The 26,824-nt window shown below is 30.7% G+C and overlaps 1 protein-coding gene across 3 annotated transcripts in view; it reads left to right on the forward strand.

Annotated features, from left to right (window-relative positions):
- Positions 1–26,824, forward strand: part of LOC100880726 (uncharacterized) — a 235,716-nt gene that overhangs the window by 35,268 nt on the left and 173,624 nt on the right. Inside the window, exon 1 of one of the 3 annotated variants that reach the window (XM_003705769.3) lies at positions 19,809–20,100. The exons of 1 other annotated variant lie outside the window; for it this stretch is intronic. In XM_003705769.3, the coding sequence (XP_003705817.3) occupies positions 20,010–20,100 (91 nt within the window). In that variant the 5' untranslated portion in view covers positions 19,809–20,009. Of the gene's footprint in view, positions 1–19,808; positions 20,101–26,824 lie in introns of those variants that run through there. One more of the 3 variants, XM_076535254.1, reaches the window with a different exon arrangement.

Consider the following 26,824-nt stretch of genomic DNA (forward strand, 5'->3'; position numbering starts at 1 on the left):
CATGCCAAAAGTAGATAATATTTTTCCAAAATACTTAGATTAGTGTAAATCAGGCCATGTAATGTCGTAACAACCAGCTGGTGTTTCTAAGAGAATCACAGCTTAATTATATCAGCCATTGGGCTTTGCTGTGCATTTTCTTGCGTAACTTTAGACATTTATAATTCGAGATCTAGAAAGTGTCAGAGAAGATTTAGAATGAAATAAAGGTGAAATGGCCTTTGCTAATGGTTGAAAACAACCGAACAAATTTTTCCTCAATTTCTTTTTCCCGATTACTTTTTTTCAATTATACAAATAATTTATAAAAACATCATGATATAGTATAATATTTTTAGCTTATACTGATGCATAGCAGGTTAAGGAATAATAAACAGTTCCTTTTTTGCTTTTCGCTCGCTGATACATTATTCTCAATCAAAATAGAAATTCGATATTAAAAGCTGCATATCGTATCTCTCATTACTATAAAAGTGACCTTTACATATATTTACTTCGTAAATAATAAAAAAGTAATATCGTTGGACAAATAAGAGTAGGGCTAAAATTAATTGATTTTTCATGTTTTATGTTTGTTTTGATTTTTTTTAAAAAACGGTCGTATTTATTCATTATTAATTTAAAATATAAAAACAAAGACATAAAATGTTGCACAATCATACATTGAATGCCTAATGTAGAAAAATTTGAGAACTTAGCTTTTCGTTCAGTGTGGAAATCGAGAAAATCTCCTGAAAATTAAAAAAATTTTCGTTAAAGTATTGAAAATTTTTGAATTGTCAAATCTACAAAATTTTCCTATAATGAATTTTGAAACTTGAATGGAATACATTATTCTAAATCCTGTATACTAATATATTCAAATTATGTACAAAATTTCAATAAATCATTATACTGATTTGATGATCATGTGATTTCCCTTCCGAGGTCAAATAAAAAGCATTAGTATTTTACAGATTAATGTATACAGAAAGCTATACATAGTATCGTTTAATGTAAACTTATGTCCGTTTTTGAGGTAACATATCAATCCAATGTTAATTCTGCTGTGAAATATACTGTGTAATATATTAAGCAAAAATAAGAATTACATAAGTGAATATAACGTGAATTCATTCGGAATATACGCAATAAAAGGAATGAAATATCTGCAGAAGGAAACTAACACTTGTTTTATTGCCGTGCAGATTTTCACACTCATTAAGATCATGGTCAAGTACTTGAACATCCATAAGAGAAAGTAGAATTCAAAAGAATTGTAAGAGGAATAATTCTAGAGCAACAACGGAACAGGGATCAACGATTTCGTAATTTCCTTTGATGTTAATTATTGCAGATGTTTACTTCACCCAAGATTGATGTTATGATACCAAGACGAATTTGCACATGTATGTGAATTCGCTCGGAAATACTAGCACAAATAAAGAAAGGCTGGCGAAATGTGCGTCAAATAAGTCAGTGCTCCAAAACTTAATTAGTTACAATGTTAATCAATCTTATTATCATTAATTATTGTTTTAGAAATATGATATTAATAGTATACCTAACCTAACACGTATCGCTGAAAGGTTATGGATCTCTTCAAAAAAGTATATAAAAACAAATTTTGTTTAACTTTTTCACAAACTAAGAGACCCTTTATTTTAGAAATGTTATTTAATAAATGACAAACCAATTTACTTTTTTGTGTTAAGTTAGAGATACTGCTAACTTATATTTTTAAAGAAGCTATTGACATACACTGTACATATAACACATACTAAATAATTATTTAAATATAATACGCTTAAAAATTTGACAATGTGAAGTTACAAGGTACTTTATATCAATAACACTATTTTAATATAAAAAAAAAAACAGATTAATGTCCCGAGTTAGGTTAGGTATATTGTCATATCCATATTTTTGAGGGAGCCCTTCACAAAATTTTCGATTTTCCTAATAATTGCAGAATTATGTTTTAATAAAAAACTATAATATCAATATCATATAGAAATATAATATAGTCATTTTATAGAAAATATAGTACTGTCCAGAGCACGAGAGAAAAGTAGCGGGACGGGAACGGGGCTAGAGGGACGAAAAGAGCATCGCAGTGGTCGGATTGTAACGTTGCCGCCTATTGTCACACGCATTTTCGGCAACAACACGCTATTTGTCGAAGCGCACACATACACTAATCGGTCGCATGACGCGGAGAGTGGGTCAGATATATGTAGAACAAGCGAGACAGAACGAGCGATACGTTGAGCGGCATTCCATTGTCGTAGTGTCCAAAAGTTTTACGCATCGCGTAAGAGGAAAAAGATAGAGTTTTTTAACATATAGTAGCAATATCTGTTTCTATACCTATGTAAAACCACACCATTACGGATGAACGGTGGAAGCTACGCGTGAGTCGAAAAGTGGGGATTAGGTGGTCCTAGCGGCCTACCCTCTTTGCCCCGTTCCCGTCCCGCTACTTTTCTCTCGTGCTCTGGACAGTACTTTTATAGTAAATTGCGGCGAAATTAATTAGAAAAGGTTAAAGAGGAGTGAAAAAAGCTTGTCGAGTCTAGTTAGTAGTTATATATTGAATAGAACGCTATTTCTCTGATTTAGTATATGACTAATAAGTTATTTATTTTCACCTATAACCTCAAAAATATATATTGGCTCAGTAACGATATCGCTAAAAATAATAATTACGTATGATGTTCCGTCTTTTAAGACGGAATATTATTAAAATATTCATATTGATACTGCCAATTGAATTATTAACATTTCATCGCATCACCTTAAATACAAAATTTTCAATTAAAATTGACGTCATATTGATTAAAAAGTTAGATAATAAAGTATATATACATATACACATATCATTATAAATTTCATAATCTTTTTAACGCGATATGAATTATGTGAGGTTAACAATCGACAGACTATGAATAAATCTATGAATCACGATAGGTACATTAACGGCCAAAAGTATAATATCTATAATAATCATGTAAAGTGAAATTCTTTAAATGTCTAATGTAATAGATTTATTTAATAGCGTAGAAAAAGATTTCTTCTCACGAATTATTTGACTAAATAAGAAACACTACACAATTTACAACATTTTTATGTTTCCGTAATGAATTTGAACGTAAATTACAATACTAGTCTATAATAATTAGCTAATACTTCTAGAAAATCAGAAATAACAAACACAGTACTTGTAAACTACCGAAGCAATAATAATTTTGTGAAATTTAGTCTTAATTATTCAAATGTTAATATTTAACAACATACAGAAAATATGCAAGTCACAAAATGAATCCATTGTTGCGTTCTGTTATAAATATGCTACATAAAGCAATATAGTACAAACTTCTTATATTTTATTAAACATAAATGAATTATAGATTTCATAATTAATAAAATTGTTGGAAGTATTGGTTATCTTTTGTAATAACGTTTTATTATGCCTTTGCTCTTGCGAATTTGCAATGTCAGATAAATCTTCATTGAACAAATTTCTTACACTGATTGTGAGAATACCTGTATATTATTAAAGAATTAAGTTATATGTTATAGTAAATATTTGTAAGCAACAAATTAGGTTAAATCGGGTCAAGTACAAATATTATATTGAAATTGGTTTGCTTAAGCTACGTATGCCATTGTATATGTATAATTGTAAGAAAAATTGTCTTGTACTTTTGGTTGGTAGTGTATACGTTGATGCTCGTTAAGAAAGTTAAGTTAATTTTCTGTGTATTCATCGATTGAATTGACGTAATTATTTGATTGAGATATTTCTAACATACACATACTGCAAAGTTGCGTACGTGTAAATATGCAGAATGTGTGTACATAACATATGTAGATAAAGTCTCATCGCATATTTAACGATCGCGGCTATTCACACGTTGATGAAAGATATTAGAACGAGCTCTAAACTAGTCACGTAGGAATCGTAAAGTAGCTCCATTTGTTTCTCATTTGCATGAAAAAACTATCTGTTCGTTGCTTGAGAACAGCTTAGGCATGATCGTGTATCGTTTAGAAACTTGTGAAAAAAAAAAAACAATCGTCACACATACAGTCGGGGATAAAATTACATGGCAATGCCACAAACGTTGATAACTCTTAATTACACAAAAAAATACTACTGGTGTAAGTGCAGGTAGTCGAGCGTATTTGATAGTCAGCTAAACCAGGATTGATAATTAATCTAAGCGTTAAAGGATTTAGATATGAAGACTAGCCGACGCAACGTATGGCTAAAATCCGGATGCTTCAGAAGGTTGGTTATGGTGTATTAGCCGACGTATCCTTAATGCCATGTGTCACCGGAAATGTTAGTAACAGATTTCGTCACTGGGTTTTGACGATATACCTCGAACGGCTAAGATACACCGGCAGACGGATTCTTAGACTGTGATTATAATTAAATAAGACGATATTTTAATATAAATTGAATAATTGAATATATTCTCCAAAACCGCATTTTAAAACTGTTAAGTGTACTTGTCGGCTAAAGGCTGACTTTAATTTACAAGAACCTAATTCTTTAGTTTTAATGAAAAATAAGCAAACGGAGGCCCAAAAGACACCGACATAATGCCGAAGAGTAAATTTATGTACTGTATGGTTAATAGTAGACTCGACAGGAACTCTAACCCGATCTCATACAGAGATCCCTTTAGACTTGACGTTAGAAGGCAATGATTTAAACAAAAATTAACTGGATCCAACACGTCTTTTCTGTAACCCTTTGATACACAAAAAATAGATGGAAAAAGAGAGGTGGTGGAAACGGTGGGAGCAGATCAACGCGAAGTTTTTGTGAAATGATTCGTCCTCGCGTTGGTCCTGAGTTGTCAGAAAATTTTAGCGCGATACTAAATAAAGAAATCCTAATTTGTGGAAATGCTAAATTAGACTCTCGCTTTATGGAGGTCTCAAACTACGCCTGAATATCCAGCTCCAAAATAGAAAAACGCTCTGCGCATGTAAGAGTATTAACTTAGTCATTTTCATCATTTAGCAAAAAAATCAGATGGTAATATCTTGTGCAATGAAAAGATTTTATTTATAATAAATTCATTTCATCACCTGTAATGTTTTTTTTTGTCCTAACTTAATTTTGGCATATGAAATTTTTCACTGATACCTTGTAATGAAATAACTTTAAATTTCTGAGTTTGAGAATAAGCAAAATTATATTTTTGTATAGTTATTATGGATTGAATATTATGAAATATAAAACATATTTATTTTAATACAATATGTGTTAGCAATGCAATAAATCACTAAGCCTAAGTCGTTTAATTCAATCTCACGTGAAATCGCATACGTGCTGATAACGTTTAATCGCTGGTTAGTGTCACGTTATTATGTACCTACTAATAGAAAAAAAATATACTTCAACTCCAATATTAATTCGATATTAATAGCAAATAAGACTGATTTGAATTGTCTATAATTTAATAAATATAAAAGAACTTTACTATTCAAAAATTATAGAATATTAATTAATTATGATTTTAACGAAAATACTCGCTTCACTTACATGAGTCATTATGAAACAAGATTGAAAATCTTAAATTTTAAAGCATTATATAATAGTATTTTTGCATGATATAAGTATTCAATAATAAAAATTTATAATTATATTTGTATAAAGTTAATATACACTACTCAAAAAAATTAAGGGAACAAAAAAATTCCTTAAATTTTTAGGTCATTTTCAAATTGCTCTAACTCCGTTGAAATTCATCACAGAAGACATCCAGAATAGTCATTTTAAAGCTTCAGGTCTCTAGTTTTCGACCCTTTATCTCAAAAATTTTTTGAGCCCATTATCATTAACAAAATATACAAAAAATCGCGATGAAAAAATTTTAGAATTTTTTTTCTTTTTTTTAAGGTTTGTAAAAACATAGAAAAATTGTTTTGATTAATGCCACTTCTAGATTGCTGTTCCTTGTTCCTTCCCCTATAATTTGCACGTCCATGAAGTTCGTTTCGACGATTGGTCGCAAAGTTATGGGCTACCAAAGCCAAAATGACGCTTTTTCCTTTGATAGTCATTATCTCATGAACCCACTATCGAACAGAAATTGTAAAGACGGTTCCAGAAAGCGGAGAATGCATCCTTTAAGATGGCTATATCAGTTTTTGATTAGATGTTTTTTTTTATGCTTAATATTGATGTAAAAAAATGTCAAAAAACGGCGTTTTTTCCTTAAATTACAAAAGTTACGATATCTTTGTAAATAAGTATTGTAATGATTATGCCTATGTTTTTTTTTAAGCTCATATTGCCCACAAAATGTGTGCGAAGTTTCAAATGGCTCCGATTCTTTGTTCCCTATGAAAAGATGGATCAAACTTTGAAATTTGAACGAAAAGTGTTAAGGAAACGTCATTATTGCTCCTATCCGCGACTAATCCGTTTGTTGGGTAAAAAAGTTTGTTTCTCTACATTTACCGGTACTATTGCTGAATTTTTAAAGACTGCTTCTGTCTGAGAAGATCGGATTTACGCTTCCTCTTGTGTGTATAAGTTCGTGTGTATGTGTGCCGTGTATATGCAGGTATATGAACGTGGGCGCGCACAGATATGCGCGCCTGCAGCAATGTCTGCGCGGGTGAGTGTAATTTTGTTGTTTGAATAAAAATTCGAGGGCTTGTAAATTTAATATGGAGTATTACCACCACGGTTGTTAATTACATCTTGCAAACGTTCACGCATATTAATGCAACGCCGTATCATGGCTTGGGGAATTTGGTTCCAAATTCGAAGAAGCGCATTTTCCAGCGGACGTGAATTTTGTAAATGCGGAATAGGTAAAACATGCGGACTTAAAATTTCATTAATATACCGGCTTGCAATCCGAACGGACTATCCGCATACTCTGATCCGTTTGACTACTGCGTCGTTCACTTTCTGTAATCAAAGGAAACTATGTGTACATGACAGTAAGATTGCTTTTTTTTTTTTTTGAAAAAAAAAAAATAAACAAAAATATATACAATATTGTTGAATATGAATGATCAAATTAAATTATAAAGAGTTCCAGATGTGAATGTAAGTGTTTGTGACGCGTATAACTGGATCCTCAATTGTTTTTTCATTGACATGTCGGATACAGCTGCATCAACGATTATCACATCGATTCAGTTGTCGTGATGCAGCACCCACTTATTCTGCTCCGGATTCTTCGTTCTCACATTAATTTCATTCCGGTTTTGTTACTGCAAGCAAATCGTGTCACGTTTAGGATAACGTTACAATTGAATCGGCAAAGGAAAATGAATATAATTAATTCAAATGTTACAAGCGATAAATCACAGAACAAAGTGAAGAATATACATACATACCTTGTTTCATAAAAGTCTGTACCTCTGAGGTAATTGGCTAATTCTTTAACGTAACTATTCCGATTTAAAAATTAATAAGTCATTTAAAATCATATTGTTACTAATATAACAATTAAAAAATTGTTCAATTCTTTTTCAATAATAATCAATTATTGTCCACATTTCAATTGAAAATTGACTTGTAATAATCAATTTAAGAGAATTACAATTAGAGGTTTAAGTTAAGAGCCCTCCTCAGTATGACGTATTAAAATTAGATTATCTTCAATGAGTTTTTTAAACAAAATGTTGAAATATACCACATGAAAATTTCATGATTTACTGAAAAACATTTCACAAATGTGCTGAAAGATTGTTATGTGAAAATAATGCTCTTATTCGAAATGATATATCTATATTTGTAACGGTACCTCATAAAAACACGATGCTTCTTTATTTAAATTATTGCGATTATAACAAAGAAAGTTAAAAGAAACTATTAATCTGCAATAATGTGATTATTGACTGAAGAATATTATTAAATAATATTTAAAGAAATAAAATACGATACTGATTTAAGACAAATGTATTGTTAAATATTAATAATTGAAAAGCAGATGAAAAGAATTAATAATTAATATAAATGATCCGAATCGAGGTTAACAATAAAAATATGATTTTTAATATAAAAATATCCAATCATCAATTGTGGTTTAATTGTAGTAATCTTAACATGGTCACTTTTAATTACGTAATTATTAAAACATGCATCTGATGAAATTGATGTATTTTTAAAGGCTGCCATTATTAAAGCTGTTATAACTTCACAATAATTTACAATAACTTTTGTTTTCTTTCTAATGTGGAATGCATCTGTTCTTAACACCGACTGATGATTCTTTGAAACTTTCTGCGTGCGAAAATAATTAGAATACAAGTATTAAAAAAATCAACAATTTTAAATTTGTTTCATAATTTTTCTTGTTATATCTTCTGTTATATCAAATGCTGTATCTTCTACAATACTCCTTTACAGAAAGAATATTCCAGAGAATCAACTTATATAAGAAAGAACAAAATACAGTTTACTAAGGAAAAGTGTCTGGATGAAACCTTTGAAGATGTGACCTTCAGATAACTTCGGTCATATTGTTTAATCTCTTCTCTCAATTATTATTTCTTTGAGTTTTTAGGCAGGACACCCTGTATCTCTATACATAACGTTGATATACGATCATGAAAGTGACCCAAGAACGGCATTATGAGTTAGACCAGAGCACTCGTATTCGTGCGTTAGGCAATATAAAACTGTACAACACTCGGGAGGATCGTCGAGGCTTTCGAAACACACAAACGAATTATGTTCAACAAGCAAGGATAATAATCTCAGGCGCAATAATGTTTCATCTTGCGAACGACCGACAAGGTGCAACAGACAATGATTCAAACGATGTCAAAACTATTCTTTGGTGTAATTGTTGAGTGCAGATAGAGTATGAGCAGAAGTAAAATATGGAGGAAGCTCTGAGGAATGAAAAAGTATAAAATGCTGACATTTTAGCGGTTCTTTATTTTATGGTTCTCCCTTGGTCAGAAAAATATTTGTAAATTAAGACATGTCGTGTTAAAATTGTAATGCAGGTGATGTGGTTGTGAGTAGAAGTATGTTAAGAAAAAATGATAATATGTAAATTTGTAGTTGGTGTATGAAAATAAAGTAAAAATTGTAATACTATTGCATACAAAAGTTAATTTAATATCTTTTTTTTTAAAATTAAAGTTTAATTTCGGTAAGTCATAATAACTTCATCTGTTGAAATAGTCGTTTCTATTATCGGCATTCTAGTAGTATTTGTTACTACTTTAAATACATAAATATAGGATAGTGAAACTGCGTCCTTATTTCTGATTTGCTGAATTATTGAAATCATTGATAGTTTTCTTTCTTATCGTCTTGTTAAATCTGAAATGCTCATACCACAAAACATGTTCGATCTACATTTTATCAAACTTTTTCGTATGAGAGGAAATAAAGAATCAAGTTTCTGCGGGTTGTCGAAAAACGAGCAAGAAAAGAAATTTGCACGCATGAATTGCCATTCCTTCAACTATAATCCAACGGGCAAGGACACCTTTCATGTGCCGTAGTCGAAAATACCTTGAAGCTAAGCGGAAGACATATATCTACGCGTCTAAAAGGTCAATGGCCTTGAAATCTCGAAAAAACAATACTGAAAGAAAAAAGTTATGAATCACAATTGTAATTTTGAACCACGCTAAGAAATAAATATGCAAAATGTTTCTTATAATGTATATCTACTGTGAAACCTTAAGTATCCGAAATAATATTTTGCATAGAATAATACAATAATAATAGTACTATTTAGCTCTCAAAGAACTAAGAAATAGAATCTTTTCTAAAGAATGGAGATGCAGCGTTTTCATTATAAACGGCTCAATTGTAAAGAACTTACGATTGCAAGTAGTAAGTATGTTTAAAATTATCCTTGATTGTAACTTATGTGAAAATACTGCACACGACAGAATTAGGTCAGTTTTTTGTTTTCTATACTTTAACTGTATTTCTGTTTCCGTTATGTTATGCACTAGTATTTTTAGTACGAACTATGTATTTTTACGACAAAATTGCGTTTTTTTTTCAACCATTTTATTTCAGTTAAGTTTTTGTGCAATCAGTGTTTTATTCTTTATTAAATATTATTATTATAAATTTTTTAATATGTTAAATTGATTTAAATTACTTTTTGTTATGCGACATATATTTTAAATGTAAAAACATATTTTTATTTTTGTTATTGAACAAAAGATTATTAGGTTGATTACAGATTCATTTTACATATTTTTCATAAATTACATAATACGAGGTCTGTCCCTAAAGTATCCGACCTTCCTTCCTATTTCCCTGCTGGTGTTATCCTGCGTCATCAGGCTGGTGGCATCCTTCGAAGTAGTCCCCATTTGATTGTAGAATACTCTGCCAACGACTTTTCCACTTATGGAAACAGTCCTGGAACTCGTTTTTCGGAATAGCCTTTAGAGCTTTCGTCGTATTAGTTTCGACCGTTTCTTTATCATCGAATGGGTGTCCTTTGAGTGGCATTTTCAATCTTAGAAACAACCAAAAATCGCAGGAAGCTACATCAGGACTGTACGGAGGCTGACGGAGCTGTATGACTTTGTGCTTCGTCAAATATTGCTGCACAAGATTCGATGCATGCGTTGGCGCGTTATCGTGATGAAGTAGCCAATCACCGCTTGACCAAAACTGAGGCCAAAACTAATTTTCGGTATTGCAAGATCACATTCTAATTCTCGCACAGTCAATCGACGATTTTCGTTGATCGCAAGTCACACACGTTCGGTACTATTAGGTCTTGTTGTCGTGGAAGGCCGCCCAGAGCGTGGGTTACTTTCAACAGATGTGCGGCCATCTTTGAACAGTTTATACCATTCTTTGATTTGTGTGTTGCTCATATACTCATCCCCAAATGCCTTCTTCATCATATCGATGGTTTTCGCACAAATCTTTTCGAGTTTTAAGGAAAATTTAATGCAAATTCGTTGCTCCGATCCTTCCCTCATTTTTCACAACAGCAGAATGCGACGAACGTAAAAAACGCTTCGTAAAGAAATGTACGTTGCACATGAACTAAGGCGTCCCGACGAAAACTGCAATATCGTGGGAGTTCGTAAAGCTTTGCAGTTGATACTCATACCCGGCAAATGACGCTAAAATTGTCAGATGCGCAGAAATTAAAGAAGGTCGGATACTATTGGGACAGACCTCGTATATAAGTGTCACAAATACATAGACATACGCATATAAACCTTTAAGTAAGTTTCGGTTAATTGGAACACACTGAGATTGAACTAATTTGTCCCAATAAAAGCAGATTTCGACAGACATAATATAAATAAGAAAAAACATACAAACAATAAATTGTAACAAAATAACATTAGAAAATAGTGTGTAGTATTTATTATAGTTACCAAAAGTAAGTACATATGTACATATATTACGTAATGCATGAATAAGTACATTATGCAATGTGAAATGATAATTACATTTTTCAGAAATTTATTAAATATAACTTAATATGAAAATTATACAAATACAAAAACAGTTACTGTTTAAAAAGAAAACTAGTGATGGGACTAAAGGGATGCTAATGCAGAAAATAAATATAATGAATGCAAGCATAACTTCAATAAATTGATACTGAAAATTTTTTAAGGTAACAAACAATCGAAATGTTCTATAATGTTATTCAAACAACGTTTACTTCCTTCATTATTATTAATCAGTAGATTTACTTTTATTTAAAACGCCAGGAATAAACACCTTCGTCCTTTTTAACCGACTTCGAAAAAGGAGGAGGTTACTCAATTCGATCAGTATATTTTTTTTTCTATGTATGCCCGCCGATTACGTCTAGCTGGATGGACCGATCGGAACGAAGCCTTTTGCATCTGGTAGGTTCTGACTTCCCATTGGTACCATTATCAAAAAATTTTTCATTTTTTAATTGCAAAGTATTGTTATTGCAAAAAAACCGGCAACTTTTGAAATAAACTTTTCTCGATTTTAGTGCGCTTTTAATATCTTATCACGGACATGATTCTGAACAATTTTGTTCATATACAAATTTCGCGGAAAGCTTTTGTTTTCGAGATATTAGCGAAAATTGTTGTTAACTTTTGAAACCAACTTCGAACGATTTTTATGTCCTTCTAATACGTTATACTTAATTATGTTCATGGCATTTACGCAGACAAAAAAAAGCCCGGAAGAACTGTCTCACAGTATCCTATACAATTCTTCCCATTCCACTAAAAAGCGTGAAATAAAATAATTTTAAGAAAAAAAATACGCCGACTTCGAAATGCACTAAAAAGTATAAAATAATTTCTATTTCCTAATGAAGTAATTTCTATTTCATTCAATCATACAATTACGTAACAGATATGAATGAAACCTATTTACCCGTTAGGTAGTATATTAAATACATTTCAACCTTTTCGGAGGCGGCGCAAAATTAAAAATACCTCAGTAAACGTTGTTGCCAATAACCAGTTGATTGTGGTATGGCGTATTGGAAATTAATAAATCCTGAAAAAGAATACGAACCATTGTAGATATATCTCATAATATACATAAATGTAACGACTGCATCTTCATTTCGCAACGTTTTTGATATAAATGAAATTGAATCGGCTTCGTTCGCATGTGGAAGTCATGGATCTAAGAACCTATAAACGGAGCCCACGACGCCGGAATTACCAAATTTGCGGCAGATGGGCTCTATCTTTATAGTATATGTGGCGATCGAGTCTTTCCGTCGCATACTCTATGAATCTAGATAGACCATAGTTACATTCTATACGCACTAACACCTACTTCGCGACGTGCTGTCGAGTTATATGTATAGAAAAAAAATAGCTATACAAGCTTTGCCTATGTTCGGTTGTCCAAAGGTTGACATGTTCAAGAAAATCTTTTAATTTTGCGCCGCCTCCGAAAAGGTTGAAATGTATTTAATATACTACCTAACTGGTAAATAGGTTTCATTCATATCTGTTACGTAATTGTATGATTGAATGAAATAGAAATTACTTCATTAGGAAATAGAAATTATTTTATACTTTTTAGTGCATTTTGAAGTCGGCGTATTTTTTTTCTTAAAATTATTTTTTCATTGATTCATTAATTGACCGTTGATGTCGTATGTTAAATTTATACTTCCAATAAAATAGCGGTATGTCGCATATATGTTACCAAAGTGAAATTGTACGTGCACTAGTTTTTCAGTATTTGTTCCAGATAAATGGCTGTCCTGATTAACCGGAATCCACTATATTTATGGTAGACAGTGTACATGTACAATATGGAACAGAGTGTCTTACAATAGTACTAAGAAATGGTAATATCGAAGATCAATTTCTCGTATAAACAGATAATTTTGCCTCTTGTCCTAACTAGCACAGACGATCGAGTTAACGATACCATGAAAGCAAACGTATAACGCTAAATCAAACCTTGAATCTCATTGATTTAACCACAGTTCATGTCTAGTGAGCCTAACAATCGATCAATATGGCGGAGGTATTGCGATTGTTAGTACCCAGTAAGCGATGATAAGTCGTGTACTAAGCGGTATGTCAAACTGGTATAAGTTGTTAAGTGAACGAAACTCCATTGAACTGTCAGACGCTTCGTTTGCATACTTTCTGGTGTTTTGCTTTCAGCAAGCTGGCTAGTATCTTATCAGCGAATCGCTGCATAACAACAAATAGAAATACTAAGGTTAGGATATATAAGCACTTCAAAAATATGCTAAATATCCTAGATTATGTAGCGGTTTACAATGTTGGTTCACCTTATTATAAAGTAAGATTCTTTACCATGTTAAATATGAAATTACTTATTTGCGAGCGGCGCTCGAATTTCGATAGCTGCTCATCAGTTACATTATGCAGAATGTCCTTATCTAATTAGAAATAAGTACTTCTTTAATACACATAATAGAAATATTGCAGAATAAAAATTTAAGATATATAACAGAATTGTAATGTCTATAAACATAAATTTGCTATACAAATTTTATATTCGACCATTACAGTATATTTTCCCTAGCATTCTTAATGATTTAAATTTGAAGATCTAGTAGCAAGTATTGTTCTTATCCATAACAAGTTTAGTGGATAGAATATGGATTTAATTAGTCAGAGTGTAAGAGGTAACCTTCAATTTATACGCATTTTCAAGCTATAGCATGTTATTGGTGGAAACAGTCACATCTAATAATTAACTTCATATAAAACTGAAGGACCATGCTGTGCAATCTATTTTTCATAAAAATTTGTCGGTTTACGAGGTGTGACATAAAAAAAAAAAAACGAGACTAGTCCAATAAATCATTGTACCTTTAGAATCAGTTCTCCGTAACATTATCACCTTCAAAGTAGTCCCCTTCAGCATTCACACACTTTTGCATTCAGTGCTGCCATTGCTGGTAACAGTTCTAGAACGAGGTTTTTGGAAGTCCTTTCGGGAGATTCTCCGTTTCTGCCTGAATCTCTTCAACTGAGGTGAAATGAATTCTCTTTAAGCAAAATTTAACTTTAGGAAATAAAAAAAAGTCGCATGGAGCCAAATTAGGTGAATAAGAAGGATGCCCCATCACAGTAATATTTTTACTGATCAGAAACTGCTTGACAGACAGTGCCGTGTGAGCGGGTGCATTGTCCTGGTGCAACAGCCAACCATCGCTCCACAACTGTGCCCTTTTTTTTCTAATTTTTTCACGAAGTCTTTTTAGTACTTCAATGTAATAGTGTTAGTTAACAGTCTGACCACTGGGAAACCACTCAGTCATTACAATTCCATTAATGTCGAATTTTGATTTTGACATGCGTGCTGTTTTGGGTTTTGGGGATCCTGGAGACTTCCACTGCATTGACTGGCGCTTACTTTCTGGGTCATTGTAGCGGCACATGGTTCGCAACGTTGGTAGAAATTAGCATTGACCGTTTACAGATGTTTAGGTGTAGGCAGTTAAGCCTACCCTAAAGTCTGTAAGTCGGCGAAATTATTTTGTTTTTTGGACGTGCGTAGCTCAATAGACTACTCTACCATAAACGCTGCCAGCCATGTCCCGTTACGGTTCATTACGCCACATGGTCAGCACGGGCCGGAAGGACACTTTCGGTTGACAAACTCTAATTTATAACACTTTTTCCCCCGTCGAAAATGGGAGGACTCAGCGAGGAAAGTAACTCCACCCTCTACTGCGTAAGGAGTTACGCCTTCTCCGAAAAGTTAATATATACTGCGGAAAGGCGCCAAAACATAGATAATCAGTCGAGCTTCCGATTCTGTATCATCGAATATTCCATACCGTTTCAGTAACATTGTATAATCCATTCTGTACCTCTGCATATTTCCATAGCACCGATTAAACCTCGCCTCTTGCAAACATACTGTTGCGAGCAATATTTATTCATCATACCTTACCTACCTCGCGACAGTCATAGTTAAAAATCCATGTTTCATCACATGTTACAACAGATTTCAACAAATTTTACAAGAAACTTGATGTTTATTCGCTGTTCGGTTTTTACGTTAGACATTTTTCCGGCAGAATGCAGTTGCACGTGTTCACTAAATAGCACAATACTTCCAAATGGTATGACCGATTCAATCGAAATTGGCAACATGGGTAGAGAAGGTATGTGGGATGATGCCACAAAAACAATTGCTGCCAATTCCATTGTTTTTTCAAGCTACACATATAGTCTCGTTTCTTTTGTGTCACACCCCGTATTTTTCTGTTTTTCTTTGTGCAGATACCTTGTTAATGGGATAAAGTGAAAAATTGTAAACGATTCTTCAAACGAATATTTTTTACAATTTTAAAAGCAATTTAAAACATGTACTTATTCCTGCTATTTTCTTAGTTTGTATAATTCATTAATTTTCATCTATTCCACTTGTTTACGTTATTTGACAATTATTTACCGTTTGGATTGTCGCAGTGAAAACGATCGGATATAGTAGGACATATTGCAGTAGGATATTTGATAATTATTAATTATATGAACAACTAATTCTCATACTTAATTCACAGAGGATGAAGTTTCATTTGCGTCACATAAACTGTGACATGGGATCTCAAAACCGTCTCTTAAATAATTCAATATTCTCTAATGTTATTGTTATCTCAGAATGACGTCCTTCACCATTCCTTTTAGGGGATAACACAAGTTACGTGCAGTGATGTGAACAAATTTTAGAAACATTTTTTATTTTACGATGAGTAATAAAATAAATGGTATTTCAGTTTATAATCAATTTATGTATGTATAATGCTATTAATTATCAAGATTAAATTTTGTTTCAAAACATACATACAAAGTAATAGATAAATTATATATGTATATGAAATAAAGCTTCTTTAGATTATATTGAAATTGTAGAAAATTGTACACCATTTCCACACTTACATATTTACAATACATCAGCATATTTTACCTTGAGCCAATGAAAAATTATTATCAATGATCTAATATTAATGTCTGCATTCATTTCTCCAGCTATTGTACTTCGTTTTTAGTACGTTTAATAATATTATTTATATTGACGTTTTAGTATATACATATTACATTACAATAATGTAAAATGTTAACAAGATCACAATTGGAACAGTAGAATTACCTCGCAATACAACAGTGCCACTTTGAATGCTGGCAGGAAATGATTTTCGAGAACTCCCTAATTATTAATAAATAAACCCACCACAAATGGAAATATTATTTGTTTCCGTTCATTAAAGATTATTTTCGAAGATTCAAAAAACTTAATAAAAATATTTAATTCAACGTTGAAAAATATGATAGTAATAATCACGCTAAAATATTAACACTCAGTAATTCAATAGAACTACATATAAATAAACCCATTAGAAATCTCAGTGCTATTTATTTCTATATTTGTTGTACTATAAGGAGAAGGTCGAAACATTTTTTCACACCATTATATTTCAGGAGATATTCTGGTTTGCTTCTTTTCAAATCATGATCCTGCAGGTTATGAAATAGCGACAGGTGGGAAAAAGGAAAATGTAAGTGTTGTAATCCTTTTTTATTCGTGCCGTATTTATAAAATTGTTATAAATATATAATGAATTTTCATCGTAAGTAAGCAACTTATTTCAAACTAAAACAAATTGTACAAACTGCACTTGTATCATCTTTTCACATGAATTAAAATGAATTCTTGTGATATGTATTTCTGCATGGTGTATGCATTGACAGCGTAAATGTTATACAACATATTATAAAACAATATATCGCCTGAAAATAAATTTCACGAAATAAGTGTCATTGCACCATATTGCACTACCTATCTACAATACAGAAAAATAAGTTACTACGAACCAAGCGTAACATACCTATTTAACATATTAAGCATTGTGTATATGTATAATAACATACATGATATATATTTTGCTTTAAATTTAACCCTTTCGCTTCGGCAGTCCGGTCCGCCAAAGTGTCGTCACCGTACGGAAGCACGCGCCAGAAATGTGCACAGTGCGCATGGTTTTTGTATATACATTTTTTAAGTCTTAAATAATTATTATGCTTAATAAAACAATTGTTGCTCTAATATATCATGTATTCCTCACATTTTATTGTGAAAACAGTTAAACAAAATTATATTAATTACTCTAAAGACTAATTACAGTTGACAAATTCTTAGCTATTTACATATTTACAATTTTTTATTCTTAAAAAAAGAATAATATCTTGAGCCGATCTATTCTTAATTCTTATAGAACACGATATGTATTCGTAGAAAAATGAATATAACCCGCAAGATCCGATAGATATTTTGGATGCGGTTTTGATATAACACCAAAGAGTAGGTGTACTTTATTGATATATTGGATTAATCGAATATATCAATAAAATCAGTTCAAAACGTTCTGCCGATAACGAAGAATTTGTCATTGACCATAGATAGTACTTGTATACACATCATGTGGATGCCGGATATATCCGGCGCTCGTACGCACAATTCGCCGCGCGGATGCCGGATATATCCGGCGCTCGAAGCGAAAGGGTTAAAGATGCGTAATACTTATCTCTGCGATACAATCTGCATGTTAATGCACGGTTAAAATCAGAAAATAATATTAGCGTACTGTAATAACGGTACAAATTTTTTGTTATTATTATTATCCTCGTTCCAAAATATTTATTATTACTATTATTCCTGTTTGTTATTAGTAGGTTAATTACTATTTATCAGCTTATGATACGAACAATTTAGTCTATCTATAAAAAAATACATTAAAATACATTAACAATGACGTAAGGTAATATTGTTTTCACCACATTGTTAAACATAAAATTTTAATCCGAAACTGATATTTATATGGTATAAATTAATTTTCGTTACTTTCAGCAAAAGTACTTAAATATATTAATTTAAATATTATTAATAAAATAGTAACACTATTTAATACTTTCCGTCCTTGACATTTTTGTGATTATTTTATTGCAATAAAATTGCAATATTTGTTATGTCGATCATTAGTAATTGTTTCATAATGTGTTAAATAATTCTTGACTCCACAACCGTCTATAAAAACGTTCTTTACAATAAATTATCATAAGACCAATCCAACTTTAAGAAGATGTTTCTTCAGATCCATTCAACAAAATTTTACATATTGTTGTGAGTTTCTCTTTGAATAAACACTTATTTTTATTTTGTCTAACATTAAAAAAATTAACAAATTAATTTGTACCTTTCATAATAAAATAAAAGTTTTCCACAATATTAGAAATAATTAAAAAATGAGATATGACATCCAAAGTGAAAAAAAAACAGCTAAATTTATATTGCAATTTTGAAAATTTGTATTATAAATGTACTTAAATGTACTTTATATTTGTATTTTAGTAGCCCCTTCAGTTAATTTTCTTAAAAAAAATGATACTTTACATATTTTTCGCGTGAAATTTCACACTATCTCTAATCGTAAAAGCCATTTCATCATAAATCGTTTAGTTTCTGTCTTGGCAGTGAAAAATTTGTAATAAGTTTATATCTCGTTTCAAGGGTTGTATCTTTAATTTATTTTTCTCTATTAGAAAAGTGTAACTACACTCTAACTCCGGATTATACTATCATGCTATTGCAAAAAACTTATCACAAATCTGACATACATAATGTGTATGTGTAATACGTTACGCATATAAGATTATGTTCATTTATTTATTATTATTATTGTTTCCGTGGTATGGTACATTTATAGAATACACTATAAATATACCTTTGATCCATTAATCCATTAATCCACTAATCCATAGATTCATAAATCATCTATTAATCCATAAGCCAAGAAGAGTACAATAATTGCCCTCTACTGGTCAAATTATGGAAATAAATAAACATTCGTATGAATATTCTTCCAATTAGTTGTTCCATTTCACAAGTGTACTAATCAAAAACAACTAACACGTTATTACTGTTGACCTAGGGTTACGGAACATGTCAAAATGACGCATCCGGAGTTCCTTCATTTCAATTACAAAAATTAATGATACTTTCATCAAAATCTGTATGAACTACTGTCAAGATAAAGAGTAATTACATAAATAAATATGTGTTTCATCCCTTATTTATTTATCACCGTACTTCATTTCTAATTTAAAGGAATCTATTGGTTGAGCGCCCATAAAACAACGTCCATAACATAAAAATGATATTTTTTGATCTGTGCCTTTTTGGCACAAGGGTGCGATATTTGACAACAATTCGTGGTCGCATTGCACACTCCCGTGACGTATGAAAGAGCTGTGTAGAATCTCCCCTTCCAGAAGAAGTGCTTTCCTGCGCACGTATAAAACCGGTGAAAGCGCCAACCGGCCCTCCAGACCATCGCATAGTACGACAACGGCAGGAGCTCTGCCGACAATCGTCACGACAGGTTTAGATTAACAATTAACGATCTATCACAGTAAATCGGTAGTTTCGTCAACAAAGTCGAAAGTATTCGGTTGCGCGTTATTCGTACTCGATCGTGTTTTTTGGTATTCTGCTCTGCTATTTGTGTTGAGAGTAGCTTCAATCAGGAGTGACAATGAAGATGATAGTTGCCAAAATTCTGATCATCGTGTTTTTAATGGGAACACAGGTGATAGGATATCCTCCGCAAGGAAGGCTCATGCCAGGTGAGTGAATCAAACTTTCGAGTAGTTAGTAATTTAACACCAAACCTACAAATATCACCGTTTGACAAGTTCTTTATTTTAAGTTACTATATCTAAGACAATTTTTTAAAAATCTGTGTTGATTTTCAGTAAAATAAAAGATTAACTTGTGTATATTAATTTATGTTCTATCGTTCATTTATTTTTAAACTTCACTTGTAATTTCAAAATAAACGTGCATTATACTTTACATCGCTGTAAATCTATGTAATACTTTACATCGTTAATATTTTACATCGCTGTGTAACTTTTTAATAGATAATATAATGGCATTTTATAATTTGTTTAATGTTTTAATCGATAAAGCTTACTTGAATGTGTTGACCTTAAAACACGTGCTCCGTTATATCTGTACGTGTTCAAAATTTTTTGCGAACGACGTTGTATATATTAAATATTAACCCTTGGCTACCCTTAGTAACCCTTAGATGGCTTAGAAGAGTAGTATACAAAATACGATGAGGTCAATATTAACCTTAGTGCTTTTTATTATATGTGTAACATAATTTTATTATTATAGTTTTTATTTTTTATTGTTTTGTTTTTTTCTTTGTTGAAACGAAATACACTGAGTAATATTCAGTATATACCAATAGATTTAGCTTACTCAGAATCAAATCTAATCCTGCCTTAATATTTAAGGACTAAATATATCAGTGATGTTAAATTGTTAATAACCAATAATATATCACTTGGTATATATTTAAATTACTGACATGAATTCTTATTTAAATTTTTGTTTAATATTTGCGTTGATAAAAGAAAATTGAATAAAAATTTAACTCATATGCATTTATGTATAATTGCAAAAGTATCCTGACACAATAATTAGGATCTTTGAATACAACAATCTATTTCATCAACTAGAAAAAGTATAAGGTCTTACGATATAATTTGTTACAAAAGTTCTACAAATTTACAATTTTTTACTATAAAAAATCTGTTGTATTATTTATATTTGTATACATATTCAACATTCTGTTAAACATTCTAATTATATGAAAATGATTTGTCACAAAGTATGTGAATATGGGAATAAGAAATTACAAAAATTTAGTACATTCAGTTTCATTTCTCTTTGTTTTTTATTTTTAATGTTCAAACAGTAACGAAATTGGTTTTTACGCATACTAATATTGATTAAATAATTTATTCTTAAAATTGCAGCTAATATAGTATATATTTTATTAACTACGTACTGTCACGTTTCATAAGGAAATATATTTCTTCACTGTCTATATTGAAAAATAATACATTAAACTAAACAAATATTACATATTTAAACTATGAAATGGAAAAGCGTATTCTTTCGATATTAATTCTCAAATGGACGTGACTGGTACAGTCGTGACCGAGACATATGAAACATGTAAAACGATGTACGAACGAGTACTTAATATCTAAACGAAAGAACCGTATGTATTCAAACAATAATAACCTAATAATATCAAAACGTCTGAAAAATATAGATGAAAATAAATTTGGTATTAATTGAATATGAAAGCGTAGAACAAATGCTTTTAAAAAATCTATATTATATCAAGTTTACAAAAATCGGAGTTGAATAATTACAAGATTATTTACATAACGGTGGAAAAATGTGTAATGTGTGAACTGGTAAAAGCATGTAAAATTGCAAATAAAATATTATTATATGTTATCGTAATAGTTTATCTGAAGCAATTGTGTAAATATCTAAAAGATAAATTCGGTTAAGTTTACTGCATCTAATCGTCGCAATTAACACGCCAGGAGCGTCAATCTTCGCCACCTTTCTTTCTTCCTCTATCTCTTTCATCTCTTTCTTCTCGCGTTTGCCTTTATTCCAGATAATTACAGACAGCCCTACCCTGTTTCCATTCTTTGTTGATCTTTCGCTCTCATGAAAGTAGAACACTTCCTTCTACAGATGCTAATCATGATAATCTCACAGTGCACCGTCTCTTCTGTACGTGACAGCATTAAAAATTCTTGAAATACGAATTCGTTCGCAGTCTTCACCTTCCTCTTTTCCTCTCGATCACTCTAAATTTTCTGTAAAACCTTGAACTTTTGAAAATAAAAGTACCAGCTACTGTTTTTCTTTTCGTCGTTACTGCACATACGTAATTACATAATTTAATGCAATTTATACAGAGAGTTTATATTAAAATCTTATGGATGAATTATTATGATTATCGTAGCAGTGTACTTGAATTGATTTGCATATGAATGTGAAAATATGATAATGCACACATCCATAGTTATAAAAACCACTTCCATTGTACATAATATATTTTTATTTATATACCAAAAAAAAATATTTTAAACATTCCAAGCATCTTTGGAGGTGGTGACCAGTAATTGAATTTTTAGTAAAAAGAATAACTTCATTTTGTAATACAATACATATTCTTTCTGAAAATCAGAATATAAAGCTAAATGTTACATATACTATCTTAAACAAATTAAAGCATTTTGTTCCGTAATTATCTACAAAAAAAATTATACAAATATCACCAATTTCTCAACGTTTTAAATTTGTGTATTTCTCCGTTTTATCATAAAAAGTCGGCATAAAGGTACAATTTTAATTTAAGAACACTTCTTATTAATTTTTAAATGACTTTTGTACATTATACATGAACATGTTTACGTGAATAATAACAACACTTTCCAATAAACTTTAGTAAATGTTATATAAATCTTGTAATTGAGCAAGATTAAAGCAGTAAAGAAAATTGTACTTTAGCAATTCTTTAGGGAATAATTTAGTACTAAGGGTTGTAATTTTAGGAAACTGATAACGATCCTTATATCTGAAAACATAGGGCAGCAATATAGAAGGTGGTTATTTTTATTACTAATCGTGCCAGATTTCCATAATGCTTTATAGGTTACTAGCAAAGTCTGAATCCTGGTAACGTGAGTTTAATTGGCCCAGTTACCATGAAGCGAAGGTTAAAATTCCTTATCGGGATATTTAGTTCATTACTCTGAGACGTGCAATTGTTTATCAACGTATACAATGGTTTTCCCGTACTGTACATGTACAGAGATAAAATAATTTTAAGAAAAAAAATACACCGACTTCGAAATGCACTAAAAAGTATAAAATAATTTCTATTTCATTCAATCATACAATTACGTCACAGATATGAATGAAACCTATTTACCCGTTAGGTAGTATATTAAATATATTTCAACCTTTTCGGAGGTGGCGCAAAATTAAAAATACCTCAGTAAACGTTGCTGCCAATAACCAGTTGATTGTGGTATGGCGTATTGGAAATATAATAAATCCTGAGAAAGAATCCGAACCATTATAGATATATCTGGTAATGAAAAATGAAAAATTTTTTGATAATAGTACCAATAGGGGAGTCAGAACCTACCAGATGCAAAAGGTTTCGTTCCGATCGGTCCATCCAGCTAGACGTAATCGGCGGGCATACATAGAAAAAAAAATATACTGATCGAATTGAGTAACCTCCTCCTTTTTCGAAGTCGGTTAAAAATGAAAACGACTAATCAAACTCAAAATTTTATAAACACGTTAACTTGTATTTCTATGATGTTGGCAATATTTTATCATTGTTTCGTTTCAATTGCATTTTCTAGTAATTTTTTATGAGCCTATTACGTTACATTGTGTACGTATAATTATATTACTGTTTGTTTAATCCTGTAATTAACCTAATGTTTGCATCACTTGTATGTGTGGATAATAGGTTGTTCTCCTTACTCTAAAATAACTTTTTGAATATTCAATATTACTCGTTTTTTTGTTAATTGTATGTATGTATAATTTTTTACTTTGACGAAAATCATCATATTTTTATACAAAAGGACATTAACAATTTCTGTATCATAGAACAAATTTTTAATCCATCATTTTCTTGGTTTGGTTATCCTAGTACTAGTGATAGTAATACTGTAATAATTTGTACGCTGACTGTTGCCCATATAATTTAATGCAATCATTTAAAAAATGAAATAAAAAGAAAACTGTAGAATATCTTAACTTGTAATTTTAGAAATAGATTTCCATAGTACTAACGACAGAGAGAAATAATTACTTGACCGTAGCTAAAAATTATGTTTGATATGAAGATGTAACAATAAGATCTGTATAAATGGCAGAATTAATTATCTACTTTATTGTGCCGTATTAGATATAGTCTTTACTACTAAGACAATTATTGTATTAAGTAATGAGACTATGTATTATTTTATCTTAACTCACTAACTGATATAGCGTCAACGGTGATTAGTGTTTAATACAATTAGTAATGTAGAAATAACAAAAATAAAAAATTGAGCTGGTAGTATGAAGTAGAATATAATAAACTTCGACTGAAAAGTTGAATTCTACTTTTTATTACATTACTGAATTCTATTTTTTAACGTCTGGTTATGATAAAGAATTCTAGTAAACTTAATAATTTCTTCTTCCACTTAGGTTCTGTAGTTTGTTACAAATCACATTATTTCATTGCTTGGTCTTTAATGTATTTAAAGAATTTTTTTAAGACATTTACATATAAAAATAACATAGGTTTGATGTAATTTGCAACTTTTCCTTTAAAATCAAAATTCTTGGCTTTAGTTTTTCAAAGACTACAAAGTGTGTGAGTTAATATTAGTAATGATACACGTACAAGAATTTTATAATGGTCTATAGGCAATAAGTTACTAATATGAGGTAACAACTAGCAAATGCTCAATAAAATTTCCCATTTTTATTTAATGGACTTTCGACTTACGTGTTAGGGAGTATTTTTCATTTATCAAGAATCTTATCTGGCTACCGATAACATTCGCGTGCTCAACAGAATGCTTGCTAAGAAATCAGGACTACGTAATTCAAGGAAGTTGTGCACTCTCCGTGAACAAGTTCCGTTGTTCGTTCCCCGATGTATCTTACAATCAGTATAAAGAAATTATTGTAAGTAAAGTTTATCACAAGACTTAGAACAATAATCGCTATGCGTATACGTTGTGAAAAAAACAAGTTGATTAATTTTATGCGGTTATACATGTACACAAACGAATTGAAAAATGAAATTAACATATTAATTGTTTGTATTCTTCATACCTTGCATACTAACAGCAAGGGTATCGAATTAATACTTTCAGGAGTAAGTCCAAAATGTTCCTAAAAGTATATACAATATAAATATTTTCATAGGTTTACTTAATTATTAGTATTAAGCTGGGTTTATACACTTATTAAATTTGCAACAAGTGCATTTGTGATTAAAATAACATGATTATTTCATAAAGCGATAATTTTCGAAAATAATCACGCTACGATTAAAACATCAATATTTAATTGGTTTTTCATGTTAAACATAAAATGATTACATATTTCAAAAATTATTTTTTGAAGGTAAGATAACACAATTGAACTTTGAGAACAAAATAAATATGAAATAAAACAATATGTTATTTGAAATAGTAGTAATAATTGCTAACAATGTCATTTAAAATATGTGTTTCTTTTTTTGTTAGCAAACGCATGTTCAACACTCATCCATTCATTACTGTTCTAACATAATTTATATCTTAATACAAAATTCATGCAATGATAGAAGAGTCAATTCTACAATGAATAAGTAAATAGTAAATTTCGACAATTTATTATCGGACATAACATATAAACTTCTTTACAACTTAAGAATGAAATCGTTTACATCATTACAAAAAAATGAATCAATTTTCTCTCTACTTATCGTAAGTTGCATTAGGCTCATTTACATGTCTGCTTTTCTTGTATATAGCAGCGATTTCGTTTTGTACTTGATGGTATATGCGCTAAACTACTAGAAAACGGTAACTTCTTGTAGTACACCTTGAATTTCTTCAATAACTGAAATAGTTCTAGAAATTTATGTATAATGTGTACGTAGTCATACAAGATGTGAAACATAGTCCACCTTTAGATACCAACAACTGCAGACAGAAAAGCCTTCCATCTTTTACCTTCTAAACAAGAATCCAGGAAAAGGGAAAACATGAGGATTTAAGGCAAATTTAAGCTAGACATCCATTCTATACTTCTTAAATATCTTTTCTTTACAATTCTTAGCAAAGAATTATACACAATGATGCAACATAGTTTTTTTTATAAGGTCACACATGCAAATTTGACTGTTTTAAAGTTCCAAAATTTTCAAATTTCTAAATTTTTAAATGTTTAAATTTTTACACTCTAATCTTCAAATTTTTAAATTTTCAGATCTCAAAATTCCAAATTGCAGAACTTTTAAATATCCAAGTTCATGAATGTCTAAATTACAAAATTTTTGTATTTTCAAAGTTTCTAGTTTCTAAATATCCTGATTCCTAAGTTTCGATATGACCAAACTTTTAACCTTCTAAATATTCAATTTTCTGAATTTCTCCATTTCCAAATACCTAGATTCTCAAATCCTTTAATTACTACACCTCCAGATTCTGAAAACTCAAAATCCTAAATCGCAAGGTTTTGAAACCATAAGGATCCCAAATTCATACAATCCCATCTAGATTCACAAATTTGTAGGTCCGAACATTCCTAGATTTAAATATTCATAGATTCATGGTTTCCAAATTGTAAAATCCCTAAATACCTACGTCCCATATTCCTACGTCTCCTACAAATTTCTAGCTCCACAAATTCCTAGATCGCCAAATATATTTCTGTATTCATAGATCTATACAT

Source organism: Megachile rotundata, chromosome 9, assembly GCF_050947335.1.
Source record: "Megachile rotundata isolate GNS110a chromosome 9, iyMegRotu1, whole genome shotgun sequence".
Classification (NCBI taxonomy): domain Eukaryota; kingdom Metazoa; phylum Arthropoda; class Insecta; order Hymenoptera; family Megachilidae; genus Megachile; species Megachile rotundata.